General features: G+C 46.5%; 1 protein-coding gene across 1 annotated transcript in view; it reads right to left on the bottom strand.

The window, feature by feature from the left end:
• The window catches only part of CCDC37 (coiled-coil domain containing 37), a 63,664-nt gene that overhangs the window by 19,053 nt on the left and 26,584 nt on the right, over window positions 1-18,027 (bottom strand). The window contains exons 2-12 of the mRNA XM_006876228.1: window positions 11,086-11,186; window positions 8,985-9,177; window positions 6,401-6,468; window positions 6,155-6,318; window positions 5,879-5,959; window positions 5,258-5,436; window positions 5,156-5,168; window positions 4,968-4,996; window positions 4,761-4,887; window positions 606-618; window positions 81-92 (exon numbers count right to left, since the gene is read on the bottom strand). Of these exons, the coding sequence (XP_006876290.1) occupies window positions 81-92; window positions 606-618; window positions 4,761-4,887; window positions 4,968-4,996; window positions 5,156-5,168; window positions 5,258-5,436; window positions 5,879-5,959; window positions 6,155-6,318; window positions 6,401-6,468; window positions 8,985-9,177; window positions 11,086-11,186 (980 nt within the window). The remainder of the gene's footprint in view (window positions 1-80; window positions 93-605; window positions 619-4,760; window positions 4,888-4,967; window positions 4,997-5,155; window positions 5,169-5,257; window positions 5,437-5,878; window positions 5,960-6,154; window positions 6,319-6,400; window positions 6,469-8,984; window positions 9,178-11,085; window positions 11,187-18,027) is intronic.

Below are 18,027 nucleotides of genomic sequence, written 5' to 3'. Positions count from 1 at the left end.
AAAAGAATGTCCACACCTTTATCTCTGTGGTTCTGTCAGGCGGCCATGGCTGCTCTGATCCTTTCCCCACATGGTCTCACCGAAGGTGGCAGCTCCTGGAGCAGCTGAGTGTCTGAATTAGAAAGCAATGGATATCTTGCTTCTGCTATAAATTCCCCCAGCTGTAAGTCTTCCAACCTTCTAAATATTCCTTTATGTGTGGTTCAGAGTTCTGGGACCAGCCCCTGAGCCTGCTTAGTCCTGTGTTCTGTGTGGCTGCTGATGGCTCCTTACTGCACTTACACCCGATCCACCATCTTGTTTGGTTCCTTCAAACTGCTGATCTTTTGATTAACAACCCAATGCTTACCTCCATGTGCCACCAGGACACCTTTGTAAAGATTGTTGTTAAAGTGTCGTTGAGTGGACTCTGACTCATAGCAACCCTGCATAGGGTTTCTGGGAAGCTGCTGGTGGGTTTTAAACTACCCACCTTTCAGTTAACAGTCCAGTACATATTTACAGCATCACACCAAGTCTCCTCTGTAAAGATCGTTGTTGGTTTTAAGTACTGTTGAGGCAGTTCTGACTCAGGGAGATCCTGTATAGGGTTTTCAAGGAGTGACTGGTGAGTTTGAGCTGTCACCCTTGCAGTGTTTATCCTACGGCACCATACCACCTTGGAAATCCTATATGGGAGTTCTACCTTACAGAGTCGAGTCATAATCAACTCGATGCGGGCCAATTAACTGTTTTTTTTATAGCATTTATCACTGCTAGTAATTTTATTGCCTCTTAGCTCTGAATTTACCTGTTAATGTAGATCTTGTGATAAACAGCAGAGGTCCTTTTAGCACTTGTTCTTTCCCATGAGCACTGCGGAGGGGACTGGATGGATGTAGCAGGGGGAAGAACTTCCTGCAATGTCTGGTTTAGGTTGATGATGGGAGGGGTCAACGACATGGCTCCAGCACAGGGTCCCTATGGGATGGTGTAGCCTTGGCCTGGCCCTCTCTTCCTCAAAGCCAGCTGCCTTCACAAAGCTCTGCATGTAGCTGTCTGGAGTCCAGAGGACCATCCCTCCCAGTCCTCTGAAGTCCTCCTTAAGCAGCTGACCTCTGAACTCCTGTATCACCCCTTCCTCCACCAGGGTGTCCTATTGTTTGTTAAGTGACTCCAGACCAGTTACTTTGTGGCTAAACTGGAGACCCAATGGCTGGACTACTTACAGTGAATTCTAAATCCTGTCCAAGTCTATCCTTCCATATGTATTCACATAGTTCTAGGAACTTTATGGATATCCTAATCATTCTTTCTACGAACCCTGTCCTAACACACCCCCACCAGGTGCCAGGTAGCCTCATGGCCCCTGACACACACTGTGAACCTCTCTGTTCTGCCACTAAGCTTTGCTTGTCTCCTGGTGTACAGCCATTTAGCAGGTGCCCAGCAGGGCTGTGGGGTTCTGTAGTCAAAGAGCCAGTTCAGAGGTGGCTGATTAAGATGGAGGAGAGGTGAAGCAGGAGGGGAGAGAAAGAAGGGGAGAGGACAAAAGGGCAAGGAATCACTGGAGGAGGAAAAGGAAAAGGGACAGGATTAGAGAAAAAGGAGGGAGAGGAGGGAAAAGGAAAGAGGGAGGGAAAAAAAAGGAGAGAGAGAAAGGAGAAGGCAGGGTGATAGGCGAGGGGAGGAAGGGTCAGAAACAGAGGAAACTAGATAAAAGGATTTAGGATGTGGAGGCCTGAGAAGACGGGATAGAGTGGGGAGGGATGGAACGTGAAAGCCAGCCGGGCCCCACATGTTGTGAACATTCCTCAGAATTCATCACCACCACATGCTTTCGCTGGCCCTGGAGTGACATCCAGCGTGGACTTGGCTGCCCAAGTGTAGCCCTGTTGGAGGGCTTTAGTTCAGGAGGGTGTAGTGTGCAGCACTGGCCTCCAGGAGGCGCAGGTGTGTAGGGTGGTTGAGATGAGTGGAGACCAGTGAGCCAGGAGACAGCCTGGGGAGGTACTGATGTGGCTGGGAAGGAGGAGCCTGTCCGGATCACTCATTAGGCCTGTAGAGCACAGGGTTTGTTTGGGACTTTATTACAGTGGTGGGAGGTGTTTCAGGAGGTGGCCAAGAGTTGAAGGTAGCCCCAGGAGGTGAGTGGTAATGGTAATACAGATTGAGAGTCACTGGAACTGAAATAATCTAGCATGGGGTCTGATCTCCTCTGGATGCACCAGATGGTCAAACCAGAAAATAATTCTACTCAGTCCATAGGCAGACCCAGCCTTCAATCCCCAGTGCCTATTCCCTGTGCTTTCCTGATCCAGTAAACTGCCTGCTAGGGTCCCTTACCCCAGAGCATCCTGGAGCTGAGGCTATGGCACTCCTGTGGGGGCTCCCCATTTTAGAGGTGAAGATCACCCCTGCCAGCACCTCAAGACCATGGAAACCCCCATAAGAGAAAGATGAGGGCCAGAGGAAATTTGAAGCCAGAAGCAAAAATCATTTACAACTCTGAAGAGGGGGTAATCTTTCCAATCACAATTTAAAACCAGACACCTCAGAGAACACCTGGCAAATTCACCTATATTCAGAACAAAAGAAAAACTTTCTGCAAGGCAAAAATCATCCTACGCAAACTCATGAGACCCATACTCAATTCTAATAAATACCTGCAATGAAGAGTTGGCATTACTAGTGGATAAAGGTTTCCTGAACATTGGGTGAGGAAGACCAAATCCCAGGGAAATGTAGGCATAAGATTCCAACAGATGGTTCCTAGACAAAGACCATAAGTGGAACTCATTAAAAACCCAGCTGCCATTGATTCAATTCTGTCTCATGATGATCCATGTGTAGCATAGACCTGTGCTCCATGCAGTTTTCAGTGGTTGACTTTTTAGAAGATTGCCAGACCTTTTATTTGCAGAAAATTTGTTTTCTCTTGCTCTAAATGTAGGTGGATTTACCAGTGTTTCTCTGCCCATTGTGCCTATGGGTGGATTTGCACCGCCAACCTTTCAGTTAATGGCTTAGTGCATTAACCATTTGTTCCACTAAGGACATTAAATGACTCATAATTAAAACCAAACCAAGTTGATTCTGACTCATAGCGACCCTAAGGGAATAAAGTAGACTTGTCCCCTAGGGTTTCCAAGGCTATAATCTTTATGGAAGCAGATTGTCACAGCTTTCTCCCACCAAGTGGCTGGTGAGTTCGAACTTCTGACCTTTTTGTTGTACTTAACCATTGTACGTACTACCAAGGTTCCATATTGTTGTTGTTGGTATGTATTGCTGAGTCAGTTCTGACTCATAGCAACCCTGTATAGGGTTTCCAAGAGTGCTAGTGGGTTTGAACCGCTGACTTTGTGGTAGCAGCCCAGTTTATCCTATAGTGCCACACCAGGATCCCCCAAGGGCTCCATGGATGTATGAAAAGAGGCCAATTTCCCGTACACCAAGCAAGCAACTGTCAGATATGTTTCTTAACCTTAGCAAAGAAGCTTGTTGGTGATGCTCTGGGGTACATAGTTCAGCAAGGCTATACTACAGGTGAGTCACATGGTCCAGCTGCACTCTTTTGACAATGTCTCCTGAAGCTCCCTTGCACACCTGCCATGACACATACATGCAAGGAGCACAGCACAAAATGACTCAACTGTCTGCCTACAAAGGATATAAGTCTATGAGGACCCACATGGCTGGGCCAAGGTGCAGGAGGTGGAGGGCTCCTTGGACATGAGGCCAATGCATCTTGTGGTTCCGGTGCTGAGAGAGAGAGAGAGAGAGAGGAGGTGTGCATGGTCAGCTCCCTTTGTGACGGGAAGGGGTCACAAGAATATAGCCTTTGCTTCTCTTAGGACAAATTGTGAGGACATGACTTATATGACTACTTTTGACCTATAGAAACCACAATTTAATTTGGTCTGGTGTGGCACTATAGGATAAGCACTGGACCACAAGGTCGGTTTGAACTGAAAGGCTGGCAGTTCAAAACTCACCAGCCGCTCCTTGGATACCCTATACAGGGATGCTATGAGTCACAACTGACTTGATGACACTTAACAACAACAACAACAACTATTGCATAAAAAATGACTGGAAGGAAACTCAAACTCATTGCAGGGCCTAACTGTGGCTTCCAACAGTGTGGAGTGAGGGCTGGAAGGATAGGGACAAAGGTGGGTGGGGAGAACTGCTCAACTCATCTTTCTATTATTCAGTTTTGGTTTTTGAACCATGTCAACATATTACGTATTGAGAACATTTCAATGTAACGTTGAGAATGGGGGAGTAATAGGGTGTTGCCACAGCCAGAGGGTGGGTGGGAGGGTGGGCCTGGCCTTGCCTGATGAGTTCTTCTGGAGAATGCAAGGCAGCCCATAGCCGAGTTTGAAGTTTCTGCTTGGTCTCCAGAATATTTTTAAAAGATTTTAAGAGAAATTGTTACGTATAAAATCTGGGTAACAAACATAAGTTCAGATGTTTGGGTTTTCTTAAAGGACTCTGAAGCTCTGGCTTCCTGTCAGTGTCTTCCCAGGGCCCCCAGAGATCACCTGGGCACATGTTGCCTAGTTTCTGTGGTGCCTGGTTGGCTGAATCCCTCTGTCACTGACCCATTCGCACAGAGTGTGCTCGTCCCCACCCTCCCAGACTCTAGTTGATGTCCCCAGACAGAAATGATCTGCATGCTGGCAGCTTCTACTGCTTATAAGACATCTTAGCTTCTGGGCTGGGAACTCTGGGATGCTGCCCTGGGCCTGTGACTGCCCCTGCCCACTCACCCTTTGAACTCCAGCTCGCTGGGCACACTGAACTGGCTGTTTGACTGGAGGGTACCACTATGAGACAATGCCATCCCCATGCGGACTGCCTGGAGCAGCTTTGGAACCTTCTTTGCAGCCTGCCCCTCTGAAGTAAGCAAAAGAATGGTTATCAGGTACCCCCACTGGAGTCTGGAGCACCCCCTCCCACCTGGGGCCACCATGTACCTTTGGCCCACAGGGAGGCCGTCTTACTCCTGCTCTCTGGTCCCATAAGAAGCAGAGAAGCTGGAGTCAGGTCTCAGGGGTGCAGTTAGGGGCATGAGACCTTTCTGTCTTTTCCCAGCCTCAAAAGGAGGGTGGATCTTGGGAGGAAAACCCAGTCTGCCCCAAGCCATTGCATTGCCACCCTGGGCTGGAGGGAGGGTCCTGTCCTGAGCCTGAGTTCCTCCAAGGCCCCTGACCATTGGGCATGTGTCTCAGTGAACCACTGATGGATGCCCCGTTCCCTTCTGTACCTTTGTCCCCTGGAGTTGAGAGCATGCTGCTCTCCTTGGAGGTGTCAGCCACCTCCTTGGCCTTTTTGAGAGCCAACTGCTTTTTCTGCTCCTCGAACCACTCCCTGGGCGACAGCTTGTATAGAAACTCCTTGCAGACCTTGTAATGTTGCAGAGTGTCTTCAAATTTAGAGATTTCGCTAAACCCAGGGGAGGAGGATGAGGCTATGCAGGCAAGACCATTCTGCCCTCCACCCCAGCCCCATGAAGGGAGAAGCGCTTGTTTCTGGGGGACATCAGAATGGGGAGGCCTTCCAAGTGAATCTGGGTCTCCTAGTTTACTGTGACAGTCAGGTTCTAGTCTGCCCTATGGGCTTGGTGTGTCTGTCTCTCTGGGTATGCAGCAGAAGTGGCCTTTGGCTAAACCATCCCTACCACCCAGCTGCTGCTTTCCCTGCCTTGGGAAAGCCACTAACTCTCTTACGATCTCCTTGTCTGGAAAATAGGCAATACGATGTCCTGGGGTTCTGAGACAATCTCTTTGGCGACCATGAGAAATGCGAGTGGGAAGCCCAGGTAGAGCCAGCTAAGGGTCCAGCTTGCTGTCTGAACTCCCGTTTGGTCTGGGGCTGTCATCCTTACCTTTTGATGTTCATGATCTGAGTGGTGAGGTCCTTGATCTCAAAGATCATTTCTATCTTTGTTTTGGTCTCCTTCTCAGCCCTGGGGTGGGGTGGGTGCAGGGAGCCGGTTACAGACCATTAAAGGGACAGAGTGAATGGGGATCAGGAAGTGGCAGGGGTGGCCTGGCTGGGGCTGGGCAGGGATGTGGGCAGGGGTGCAGGACCAGGAGACGCAGGGGCGCGGGGTCAGAGTTATGCCCCCGTAGCCTTTGTGGCCCCCAGTCTGCAGGCTCACGCTCTCAGGGCCTGCACCGAGCTGCGGTCATTCTCTCTGAGAAACTCAGCAAACAGGGCTGCATCTTTTTCCAGGGACTTTTCGGCCCATTCTAGCTCAGCCTCCTCCTTGGCTATCAGCATCTCCAGCCGCTGAATTTCATTCTGCTTCATCTCCAGGGCATACTGAGGGCCACCAGAGCCGTCACAGTGCTGTGTCAGACTGGTATGCCCACCGATGGTTTCTCACATGGGCAGCTGGGCCTACCTGGATGAGAAACATCTGCCTCTTGTGGTCGATGTAGCTGTTCATGTTATCCAACTCCATTCTCTTTTCTGTAATGAAATAAGGGAGACATCTGGGGAGAAGGCAGGAAGTCCTGCAGCAAGGAGGGCACTCAGACACCTGGTCTGGAACTCGGCTGTGTGCCCACTGCAGTGACGCGTCCGTGGAAAATGTTGTTCTCATCCTGTCTCCAGCAGAAGAGAAAACACATGTATTACTCTGGCTGGAGACTGTGTAGGGCATGAGTCCTTTAGGCCTGACTTAGCCTTTCTCTTGCCGTAGCATACTTCTCTCTTAGAATGAGGCTTTGGACACCTCACCCTGGAAACGTCACCCAGCTGGCCAGTACATGAAGGAGAACATCTTAACTTGGGGTGCCCTAAGTTCTCAGAGCCTCATTTGGGTGGTAGCAAAGTCTACACTGTTGTTATGTACTGACTCATAGTGACACTGTATAGAGTTCCTGAGGAGCAACTGGTGGGTTTGAACTGTCGACCTTGCAGTTAGCAGGCCAGTGCTTATCCTACAATGCCACCCCAGAGAGGAGAAAACTAAACACATCTGGATGAGCTTCCCAAGTACTCACAGAGAGACAGGGGAGCTGACGATCAAGGTCACCAGGGTCTCATCTTGACCTTTCTATAGGGCAGTGTCTCAGCTCCTGGACTTTGGAGAGCCTGGGGTTATAAAAAGGACCTCAAAACCATGTGGCTCTCTGGCCTTATCACTTGAATCCTTTTCTTTCCAGAAGAAAATCCCTACTGTGGTGGAAAGAGTTCCATTTTAAGAAGTCCCTACCTCCCTGGTGGCCTTTCCCCAAATAGACCCTGCTTCCTCCCTGTAGGTAGGGAATGTCCAGCCCTCGGGCTGTATAGACCCGCAAAATCATTTTGTCTGGTCCTGCCAAGGCAACCGTGGTTCCAGCATCAAGTTAAGTGTTGGCGAGTTGGTTCCAACTCATAGCAACCCTGTATAGGGTTCCTAAGGAGTAGCTGGTGGTTTTAAATGGCCGACTTAATGAAATGTTTGACCAAATATAGCAGGCTAATTTTCAAGTTGGTAATTTTGTATGGCCTGTGAATGATGTTACAAATTTTGGCAGAAAAAAGGTTCCCCACTTCTGCTGCAGATGGATGGTGGGGCACTGAGGCATCTGTCTCCCAGATGAACAGGAAGCCACTTTTCCTGAGGGTCCATACCTGTCTCCTTATTGAACCTCTGATTGGGACCATTTCTATATTTCTATGTTGTTGTTAAGTCCGACTCATAGTGACTAATATACAGCAGAAGGAAACACTGCCTGTACCCTCCTCACGACTGCTGCTTTGCTTGAGCTCATTGATGCTGATACTATGTCAGTTCATCTGGTTGGAGGTCTCCCTCTCTTTTGCTGAACCTCCACTTGACCCAGTATGATGTCCTTCTTCAGGGACTGGTCCCTCCTGATAATATGTCCAGAGTGTGAGAGATGAAGTCTTGCCATCCTGGCTTCTAAGCAGCATTCTTGGCTGTACTTCTTCCAACACAGACTGGTTTGTTCTCTTAGCAGTCCATGGTACTTTTAATATTCTTCTTCAACATCATAATTCAAATGCATCAATATTTCCATCAGAAGGCACAAGTCGCTATCCAAATACCACCTGACTTTCACAGGTATTAGGAATAGGTGGACAGCCTAACTTAAAAGTCCAGTGAGGGATGTTTTAATGGCTGAGTTTGATACAAAAAACATCCACGTGAACTCGGGTTTCCTAGTGAAAATAACCAGCCACCTGGGACATCCCTTTGGCATTTTATACTTACACTTAGTATGCATGTAATCCTACTATGTTCTGGATTCTCTGGTCCCAATTATTTCCTTCTAACATTGTGATATTGCATTTTATGATCTGGGTTGCTAGAATATTAATGTGTATTTACTAAGTAAGATTTCCTACCAGGAACTACTATTAATAATAATGCACATATGTGTAGTTCAGTCTTACTCTGTGGTGGGCAGAATTCCAAGCATGTTAGATGCAAGAACACATTCAATCTCTATGAGCACGTGAGGCTGGCCAAGGAGGAAACTGAAGTGCATAGGGAATTGAGTGACTTGCCCACCCACCACCACACAGCAGGCAGATGGAGGTTGAGGGTGAAGATGTGAACCCAATCAATCTAGTACAGGAGCCAAGCTACCTGTATTCACTTGTGGTGGCCAACATTCAGAAAGCAAACAGTGTTGTGATTCACATGGCTTCCTCGACAAAAGCCCTTTAATTTTATAATCCATTTGAACTTTAAATGTTTGTGATGAGAGTGAGCGGTCGGAGTCAGGTCCTTGTTTTTTAGGCAGATATCCAGTTAGCCTGGCCCCACTTCTTTCAAAGCCCTTTAAAACAATTATAGCCCTGATATGACCAATGGCACCAGAGTTCCCGCATCTGTGAAAACAGGGCCTTCCCCCCACCCCCACCCCGCACAGCCCATGAAGGGCTCAGTGTCTCCTGACATTGGGCTGCTGGTGGGGACGGGAGTGCGGTGATGGTGATGATGGTGGGTGAGGTGGTACGAGGGATGCTACCTTTGGTGATGGCGAGCTTCCACGCTGTGTTTTCTCGGAAGGCATTCAGCTGTACAGTCTCTGCTTGAATCTCACGCTCCAACTTTTCCTCCTCCAGCTGCAGCTCTCGCCGTAGGCTCGTGTGCTTGGCTGACATCTTGGAGGAGTACGTCATCTTTTCGTGCACCTGCATGGTTTTCTTCTGCTCCCGATCCTGGGGAAGCATGGGACCATGTCAGGGTGAGACCATGCCTGCAGGCCCAGCCTCCATTCATCTCCATCTTGTCCCCTAGCCTTATGGTTGGGGGATGGGGAGACACATTGTTTGAGGAATGGAGATGGTGTCTTTGTGTGTACCAGGGGAATTTGGAGTCACATAGGCATGGCAGGACAGCAAGTGGAGAGACACAAGGCACCCAGAGGGACAGTAGCTGCCAGGTGACTCCGCTTACTACCTAAGAACAAAATCCAGGTAGAGTTGCCAGATAAAATGCAGGATGCCTAGTGCAACTTGACTGTGAACTAAATATTGCATGGACAGAAAAGGGGGCTTCAAAAAAACTCAGGGAAATGTTCCATTATCATTTATTTACATTTGTCCACAAACTTTTAGAAATACCTTCATACATGTACTAAAAGATCATCCCTTGTTTATCTGAAATCCACATTTAACTGCATTTTCTGTCATTTGATTTACTAAATCTGACCACCTTTGGTTCAGACCTTCTGAATTTCCAAAAGATACTTGAAATCCAGAGTCTGAGTTGACAGTCTTCATTTAGTTTCCCCCACCCTTTCTCATCTACCCCTTCCTGCTCTACTCTGGACCCTCTTGCCCTCCTCTCCTGGGGCCTAGGCCCAGATTCAGGGGTGGGTCTCTGGCAGTCAGGCCCACCAGCCCTCTGTATTAGACCCTGGTGTGTGGGACATGTTGGTTGGCCCCCACGCCCCTGGGGGTGGGAGCTAGGGCTGTAGGACTGAGACAGAGGACTTGGGAGCCAGAGAGGGAGAGGAGGACTGAGGCTGGGCCAGGCCTGGAGAAGCGGGAAAGCCTGCAATGGAGAGATAAAGGAAGGGTTTCCATGGTGGAGGTCTGAGAGTTTGTGTGTGAGCTTGAGTCACTATTCCACCTGCTCCACGGGAGCTTAGGGACTGCTGGGTGAGAGCTCCTTCCAGGTAAACCTCTCACCAATGTTTCTGAGTCAGTCCAGGGGGGCAGGCCAGTAATGCGCATTTCTAACAAGTTCCCAGCTAGTGTTGTCTGCTGTTGACCAGGGAGGGACTCCCTGAGAACCACAGTTCTAGGGAATGCCGGGAGCACTGAGGCTAGGACCCTTAGTGGAATGTTGGTTGAGGGATTTCACATGTGAATGCTAGCAGTGTATCCCCTTCACCCAGGCTAAGGGAGGCTTCAGCCCAAAGCAAGGAGGACAAGACTCCCTCCTTTGACCACCAGGGCCACTTCTCAGGACCGTGCATATGGTTGGTTCTAGTCAGACCTCTCTGGACTGGCCTGGATGTTGCAAGGGGAGTGAGCTGTCTTGCCTTCTGGGCATGCAGCTCTCAGAGATGGAAAAGCAAGCGAATCCATGTTAGGGTACAAAGAATAGTTTATGGAGTTGGAGCTGGCCTAGCAACTGCCAGGCATTGCTGAGGGTATTCGTGAGTGCACACATCTGTGTGTGTATCTGGCTTCCAGGAACTCCAGTGTGAGAGGACGGAGAATAGAGAGTCAGGGTGGCTCCTAGGGGACGTGAGCCAAGGGGTAGGGTCAGCATAGTCCCCTGAAGCACAGGGACTTGGGAGGGAGTGGCATCTCACGCAGGGAGCAGCAGAGGAGGAGGCCTGGTGGTTGAGCTTGTAAACATGCGCAGCTCTAAGGAGTCAGTTCTAATGGAGGCACAGGGACAGTGGAGACCAGGTCAGACATGTGAGAACTAGGAAGAATGTTAGTTTGAATTTGGAGGAAATGGTGAGCCATTGATTGTTCTTGAGTGGGAAATGACCCAAGGACAGTGCTGTTTTGAGAAGGGAAATCTAACTGGGAGCCAAAAGATTTGGGGGCAAGGAAGTTGCAACAAGTGGGTAGGAGACAGTCCCAGTCTCAGTGCTGGGTACTCACCAATCGAGCCTTATTCCGTTCCTGGTCTCTGAACATGAAGAAATCCACATCTCCAGATATGTGGAAAGGGTTAGTTGAACGGACTGGAACAGCCACAGGCACTGGGGAAGGAGACACCTTAGTTGGGCTAGGGGGTGAAGGAAGGGGGGCAAATATTCTCCCAGTCTGTGCAGAGAAGACTAGAGTAGGTACCAGGAAGCTTCCGGGAAAGTCCTCGTGGATGCACCCCTGGGCTTCCCAGCTGCCTGGGTCAGTAACTTACCTTTCTCTCTGTTGCTGGCACCTGAGAGACCTCAGGGGCATAGACACTTGTGTTTCTTAGCATCTGCTATGTCCCTGTGCTCAGTCACAATTGCCACCATCACGTCTCATTAAAATCTTAGGAAAATCCACCAAGGGTGCCTTTCATTGTAAGTGACATTGCCAGCAACCGTCCAAGCTGGCCTGACCCTGTGCCTTGTGCAGTGAGCTCTGTCTTTTCAGGAATCTTAGGAGTTTCCCAGGGGAAGGTCAGGCTCAGGGTAGAGGAGGGAGGAGTGCCAGGGCCTGGGCGGCAAGCCAGGAATTTTGTAGGTGGAACTTTCAGGGATTGCGGCCCCCCAGGGGCTAAAGGAGAAGCTGGCAGAGTGGAGAGATGAGTGGTCTCCAGGGGGCTCAGAACTGTGTCGGGAAGGACAGAATCCAGGGGGTGCCAAACCTGCTCCCAATCTTTAGAAAAAAGAATTGCTTAAAAAGCATGATTGCTTTTCCTCTCCTATCCCTGATTAGAATCCTGGTTGATGCTGTAGGCTCAGCATTGGACTGCTAACTGCAAATCGGTGGTTCAAATCCACCAGCTGCTCCTTGGAAACTCTATACAGGGTTGCTATGTGTTGGAACAGACTCCACAGCAATTAACAACAACCACCCCTGATTTAGAAGATATGGAATTCATTGTAAAAACAACTGAAAGTTAATAGAGTGTAATAAACAATTCCTCCACTTTGCAATAGTTGCTGAATGCATTTTGGGGGTATTTTTCAATATATATTTTTAACACTCTTACAGCTATCCTTTTTTTTTTTTTTAAATGCATTTTACTATAACAGTTCCTTGTGCTATTACAAATTCTTTATGAATGTTGTAAGCAAATATTATGGTTGCAGCGAAGTACAATTTCATCCCAATCTACTCGGCTGTCTACAGGTGATGGTGGCTGATGAAACAGACATGTCCCGTGGCATAGCTCTGTGCCCACTGCCAGACAGCTCATTAGAATGTATTTTCGAGATGAGATTAGAGGCAGGACTGTGAGCAGCTTTGAGGCGTTGGAGACAGATGCTAGGCTTGTCCCATTCTCCCCTAGCCCTGGCACAGAGTACTGTTGCAAAAGATTTTAAAGTTATGCTCAGAGAGTCTCAAAGTATCAACAGATACTTCATAGTTGCCCAGAAGGATCACCTGGGATCTGCATTATGTATGACCCTTGCCTGATTTCTGAGCTATTCCTGCCTATAATGCTTCATCTGAACCTCAGAGTGAGCAAAACAAAGATGAAACATAGGCACGGAGTGGAGAAAGGAGTCAGCAGGAATCCTAGGGATGCTGGTGGGTGGGCTTGCAATAGGGTGAAGGGTCAGGATGGGACATCAAAACAGGGAAGAGTGTGGGCAATGCTGGTCGGAGATTGATGACGAACCTGGAGGGAACAGAGGCCTGGGGAGGGGCTTGTGGAGGAGTGGACATTTGTTCTGCTTACATTTTCTGTGATTATCAATTTTGCATGTGGACTTTAAGTCCAAGAGAGAGTTGACAATAGCTTTGCAGGAGGGCCTCTCAGGCAGTTCTAGTGAGTCCAGGAAACCAGACTGGGATGGTGAACTGAGCGCACGAGCTTGTCTTCTCCTACCTGTCCCCAACGCAGCCCACAGGAAAGACATGAAAAGAAATTTTAGATATCTATAATATCCCTAGAAAACAAAAAGAGGTCACACTGGTGTGTCAGGATCACTAGGAATCTGAAAGAAGAGGCAGATGGGATGGGGTAGAGGGAGGAAGCATGGAAGTTGCAGGGCGGAGCTGTGTGAAGTGGGAGCCTCAGAGGGTGCAGAAATGGGCGCATGTGGCCCGGACAAGTATGACATGAGAAGCTGGTGCAGGAATTCACAGCAGCCGGGCACCCTGCTCACACCCCAGCCTCACGTTCTCTCACTGACCAGCAACCGCGGGCAGAGGCATGTGCCCTACGTTCAGAATAGTGAGGTGTTTGGGTCAGTGAGATCTTTCTGTCCACACACTGGCCCTTCTCTCCCGTGGACAGCATGTCTTATATCTCTGTCCAAGAAAGAAATGAGGAAAGCTTGCAAACACTGGACATGTGTCAGGTGCCAGCCTGAGCGCTGTCCTGGACTCACTTTTCATAACAACCTTGTTGGCAGAAATTATTTTCATCCCTATTTTACCAGTGAGGAAACAGAGGCACACCGAGGTGAGAGATTAACCCAAGGTCACACAGCTATGGTAGTTAGATGGAGATGATGAGCTCACAAGGAAGAATGAAAATCATTGGAAGCCATTCATTCTAGAAATGCAAAGTTGTCTTACTGAACATTTACAAGTCAGTGTAATATATCAAACGGGTATTAACAGATGAAGGAGAAATTTATTTCCATACTTTCCAATAACTAATGTATCAATAGAAGCAGTAAGAGCATTTGGTAAAATTTAAAACTATTTTTGATAAAAGTCTTAGCAACCTAGCAATAACAGGGAACTTACTCCATCTGATAAAATGTATTGTTGTTAAGTGCTGCTGCCTCTGTTCCTACTCATAGCCACTCTGTATAGGGTTTCCGAGGAGCAGTTGGTGGGTTTGAACCACTGATCCTGTGGTTTGCAGCCCAGTGCTGATCGTTCAGCACTACACCAGGAGTTCTGTAAGCTGGATATATGACCCCCCATACTCATAGATTGGGGAATTATGATGTTACTTTACATGACAAAGGCACTTTTAGATGTGATTCATTTAAGAATCTTGAGATAGGGAGATGATCCTAGATTTTCCAAGTGGGGCCCATTATAATCACAATGTAATCATGTAAGAGGGCTGAAGGAGGGTCAGAGCAGGAAAACAAGATGTGTCATTAGAAGTAGAAGCTGGAGTGATGTGAGGTAGGATGGAAGACTCTATACTACTGGCTTTGAAGAAATGTGGATGTCTCCAGAAACAAGAAAAGCAAGGAAACCCAGCCTTGCTGACACCTTAAACTTAGTCCTCTAATACTCATTAAGGACTTCTAATATTCAGAACTACAAAATAATAAAATTGCATTGTTTTAAGTCACTACGTTTGTAGTGATTTGTTGCAGGAGGACGAAGACAAGCAGTGGACTGCTAATCACAAGGTTGGAAGTTCAAACCCATCAGACGCTCCTCGGGAACCCTATACAGGGTTGGTATGAGTCCTATGTCACAACAATGAATGAGAAACCTATACCTAACATTGTATGAATGGGCTTCAAAAAGTTTGTGGAGAAATGGGATTGAAAGATAATGGAACTTTTTCATTAAAAAAAACCCTGAAATCCCCTTGAATTTAGTGGTGAAATGTTGAATGTTTTGCTCCAAGACAGGGAACAAGGCAAAGACATCTACTCAACACTTCAACACTGTATTGAGAGTCTTGGCTGGTACAATAATGTAAGAAAAAGAAGTAAAGGATGGAGTGGTCAGAAATATGGCACCATGACTCCTCCCATTAAAGGTGGCATCATTCTATAGAGGAGTTCTTAAGCAAGACACAAAAAGCAGCAACCCGAAAGGAAGGGATTGGTTAACTGAACTGCATTAAAAACAGAATCGTTTGTTCTTTAAAAAGAGTGAAAAGGCAATCTCCTGTTCACTTCTGCCCCTGAGGAGAATGAGAAGGTATTTGCAATCTTTGTAACTGACAAATGACTCTTGTACCTAGAGAAATGAAGATCCTCTGGAAAACAAAGAGACTGAAAACTTAATAGAAAGTTGGCACTTCACAATACAGAATAATGCAATGACTGTGTGATGCTGTAGGGTAAGCATTTGACTGCAAGGTCCATTTAAACCACAAGGTCGGTGGTTCAAACCCATGAGCTGTTCCTCAGAAAACCTATACTAGGGTCGCTATGAGTTGGAACTGACTTGATGGCACTTAAAACAACAATAAACCCTTATTGGTCACCAGGGATTATAAAATGGCATTGTAGGACAAGCACCTGACCATAGGTTTGTTTGAACCACAAGGCCAGTGATTCAAACTCACCAGTTGCTCCTCAGAAATCCTAAACAGGGTTGCTGTGAGTCGGAATTGACCCGATGGCACTTAACAACAACAACCATTTCTATCCAATGTTTTTATGTTGTTAAGTGCTGCCAAGTTGGTTCTGATTCATCCGATTCATATCAACCCTGTTTAGGGTTTCTAAGGAATGGCAGGTGGGTTTTTGAATGGCTGACCTTGCGGTGAGCAATCTAGTGCTGATCCTACAGGTCCATGCTAGAACTCCGATGTTACTGTTAAGTGCCTCTGAGTTGGTTCTGAATCATAGCGACCTTGTATAGGGTTTCTGAGGAGCAGCTGTTAGGTTTGAACTGCTGACCTTGTGGTTTGAAGCTTAGTGCTGATTCTGCAGCACCAAACCAGGATTCCCCAGAACTCGAACAGACTATTTAAAATTAAAAGCACTGGTAATAAACCAAGGGTTGGGAAGGATATGGAGCATCTGAAATTTTCATGCCTGTTGGTGGGATTGTAAATTGGTATACTCTGCAAAACTATTCAGTTTTATCAATTCAAGTTAAATATAGGACGACCATTCCTGGGTACATACCCAAGAGAAACGAGTGTTTATGCCCATGAAATGATGTGCCCTAGCATATTTATAGCCATGTTATCTGTCATAGCTAAATACTAGAAATAACCCAAACGTGTATGCACTATGTTGTTATTAAGTACCATCCAGTCAGTTCTGTCCTAGCAACCCAATGTACAATAGAACAAAACAGTGCCAGCCCTGAGTCATCACCACAATTGTTTGGTTTGAGCCCACTGTTGCTGCTACTTTGTCAATCTAGTTTGTTGGGAAATTTACTCTTTTTAACTGACCCACCACTTTACCAAGCACGATGTTCTTCTCCAGAGACTGGTCCTTCTTGAAATGCTGTCCAAAGTATGAAAGATAAAGTCTCCTATTATCAGCTCCAAAGAGTAATCTGTCCATACTTCATGTAAAACAGATTTGTTCATTTTTCTGGCAGTCCATTCTATATTTAATATTCTTCACCAACACCATATCAAATTTGTTTTTCTCCTGTCTTACTTACTCATTGTTTAGTTTCACGTGCAACTGAAATACCATGGACATCTTTGATTTTTAACACTTTAAAGAGTTCTTTTGCAGTATATTTGCAATACATCTTTTGAATGCTGCTTCCAAGAGCATTGTGGATCCAAGTAAAATGAAATTTTGACAACTTCAATTTTTCTCTATTTATCATGATGTTATTTAATGGTCCAGTTATGCAGATTTTCTCTTTCTTTACATTGAGGTGCGATCCATACTGAAGACTTTGCTCTTCATCGGTAGGTATTTCAAGTTCTTTTCATTTCCAGTAAGCAAGGTTGTGTCACCTGCATTTCGCAGGTTGTTAATGAGTTTTCCACAAATCCTGATGTCATGTTCTTCTTCATAAAATCCAACTTCTCAGATTATTTGCTCAGCATACAGATTGAATAAGTATGGTGAAAGGATACAATTCTGGTACACACCTTTCCTGATTTTAAGCCATTTAGTATCCCCTTGTTCTGTTTGAACAACTGCTTCTTGGACTACATAAGGTTCCTCATGAGCATAATTGTTTTGGAATACTCATTCTATGCAATGTTATCCATAGTTTGTGATGATCCACACAGTCAATTGCTTTTATATAACCAATAAAATACAAGTAAACACTTTAAAGAAGGAGTTCTAGTAGCATAGTAGTTACGAGTCGGGCTGCTAACCTCAAGGTCAGCAGTTTGAAACTACAAGCCGTTCTTTGAGAGAAAGATGAGACTTTCTGTTCTAGTAAAGATGTTTATTTATTCATTTTTTAAATTTAAGGTTTTTATTGTGGATTAAGTGAAAGTTTACTGGGCAGATCATCAGTTTTACATTCAACAAATCATACACCTTGTTTCATTACATGGATTATAATCCCCTCATGTACCATCAGTTAACAGTATTTCTCTCTATCTACTTTAGCTTTTTTAAAAACAAACAAACAAAAAAACCACTCAGGCATATATAATAATTTACATCTCCAAAGGGCACATTCTGAAAGTCTGCCTCCTGTCCACCAGCTCTTAGTAACTATCTTCTTAGTCCATGAATCTAGAGTCCTCAGCCGCTCCCCGTCTCCATGCCCCCATCTCTGCCTCCATCTCTGGTGTCGCTGCTTCTCTGGATAAGGTCCGGCATTCTGCTTGTGTGCTTCTCTCTTAATGGTCCTAGGGTCCTCTGTTTCTAGACTGTAAGATTAGCCACTCCCCTGTTTTTGCTACAAAACTTCTACCTTTACAATTTTGACAGTCGCAATTAGTCATGATAACAATTATTCACTATTGACTCTTATAAATCTTATCCCCATCACTTTTCACCAGACCCTACTAGACAAGATGACAGCTATTCAGTGGGGACTCTTTCTTCCCCATACTCTTAAACTAAACTCCCTCTTGAAACCTTGTAAGCCAGTCACATCGTACCTTTATTGACCCCTCATTTTAGGTAGCCATTATACTATATACATCCATCCCTAGCTACCCTATATACAGAGGGGATAGCATTGATATTTGCTGTGAAGACGTTTTCCCTCTCTGTTGGTATTTAGAGTAACTACTGCCCTGAGTATAGGTCAGGTTCATAAAATTGATGCAATTTACCCTTGTTT

Source organism: Chrysochloris asiatica, unplaced genomic scaffold (genome assembly GCF_000296735.1).
Source record: "Chrysochloris asiatica unplaced genomic scaffold, ChrAsi1.0 scaffold00367, whole genome shotgun sequence".
Taxonomy (NCBI): domain Eukaryota; kingdom Metazoa; phylum Chordata; class Mammalia; order Afrosoricida; family Chrysochloridae; genus Chrysochloris; species Chrysochloris asiatica.
The sequence above is the reverse complement of the archived record's forward strand: the minus strand, read 5'-3'. Positions and strand labels throughout refer to the sequence as shown.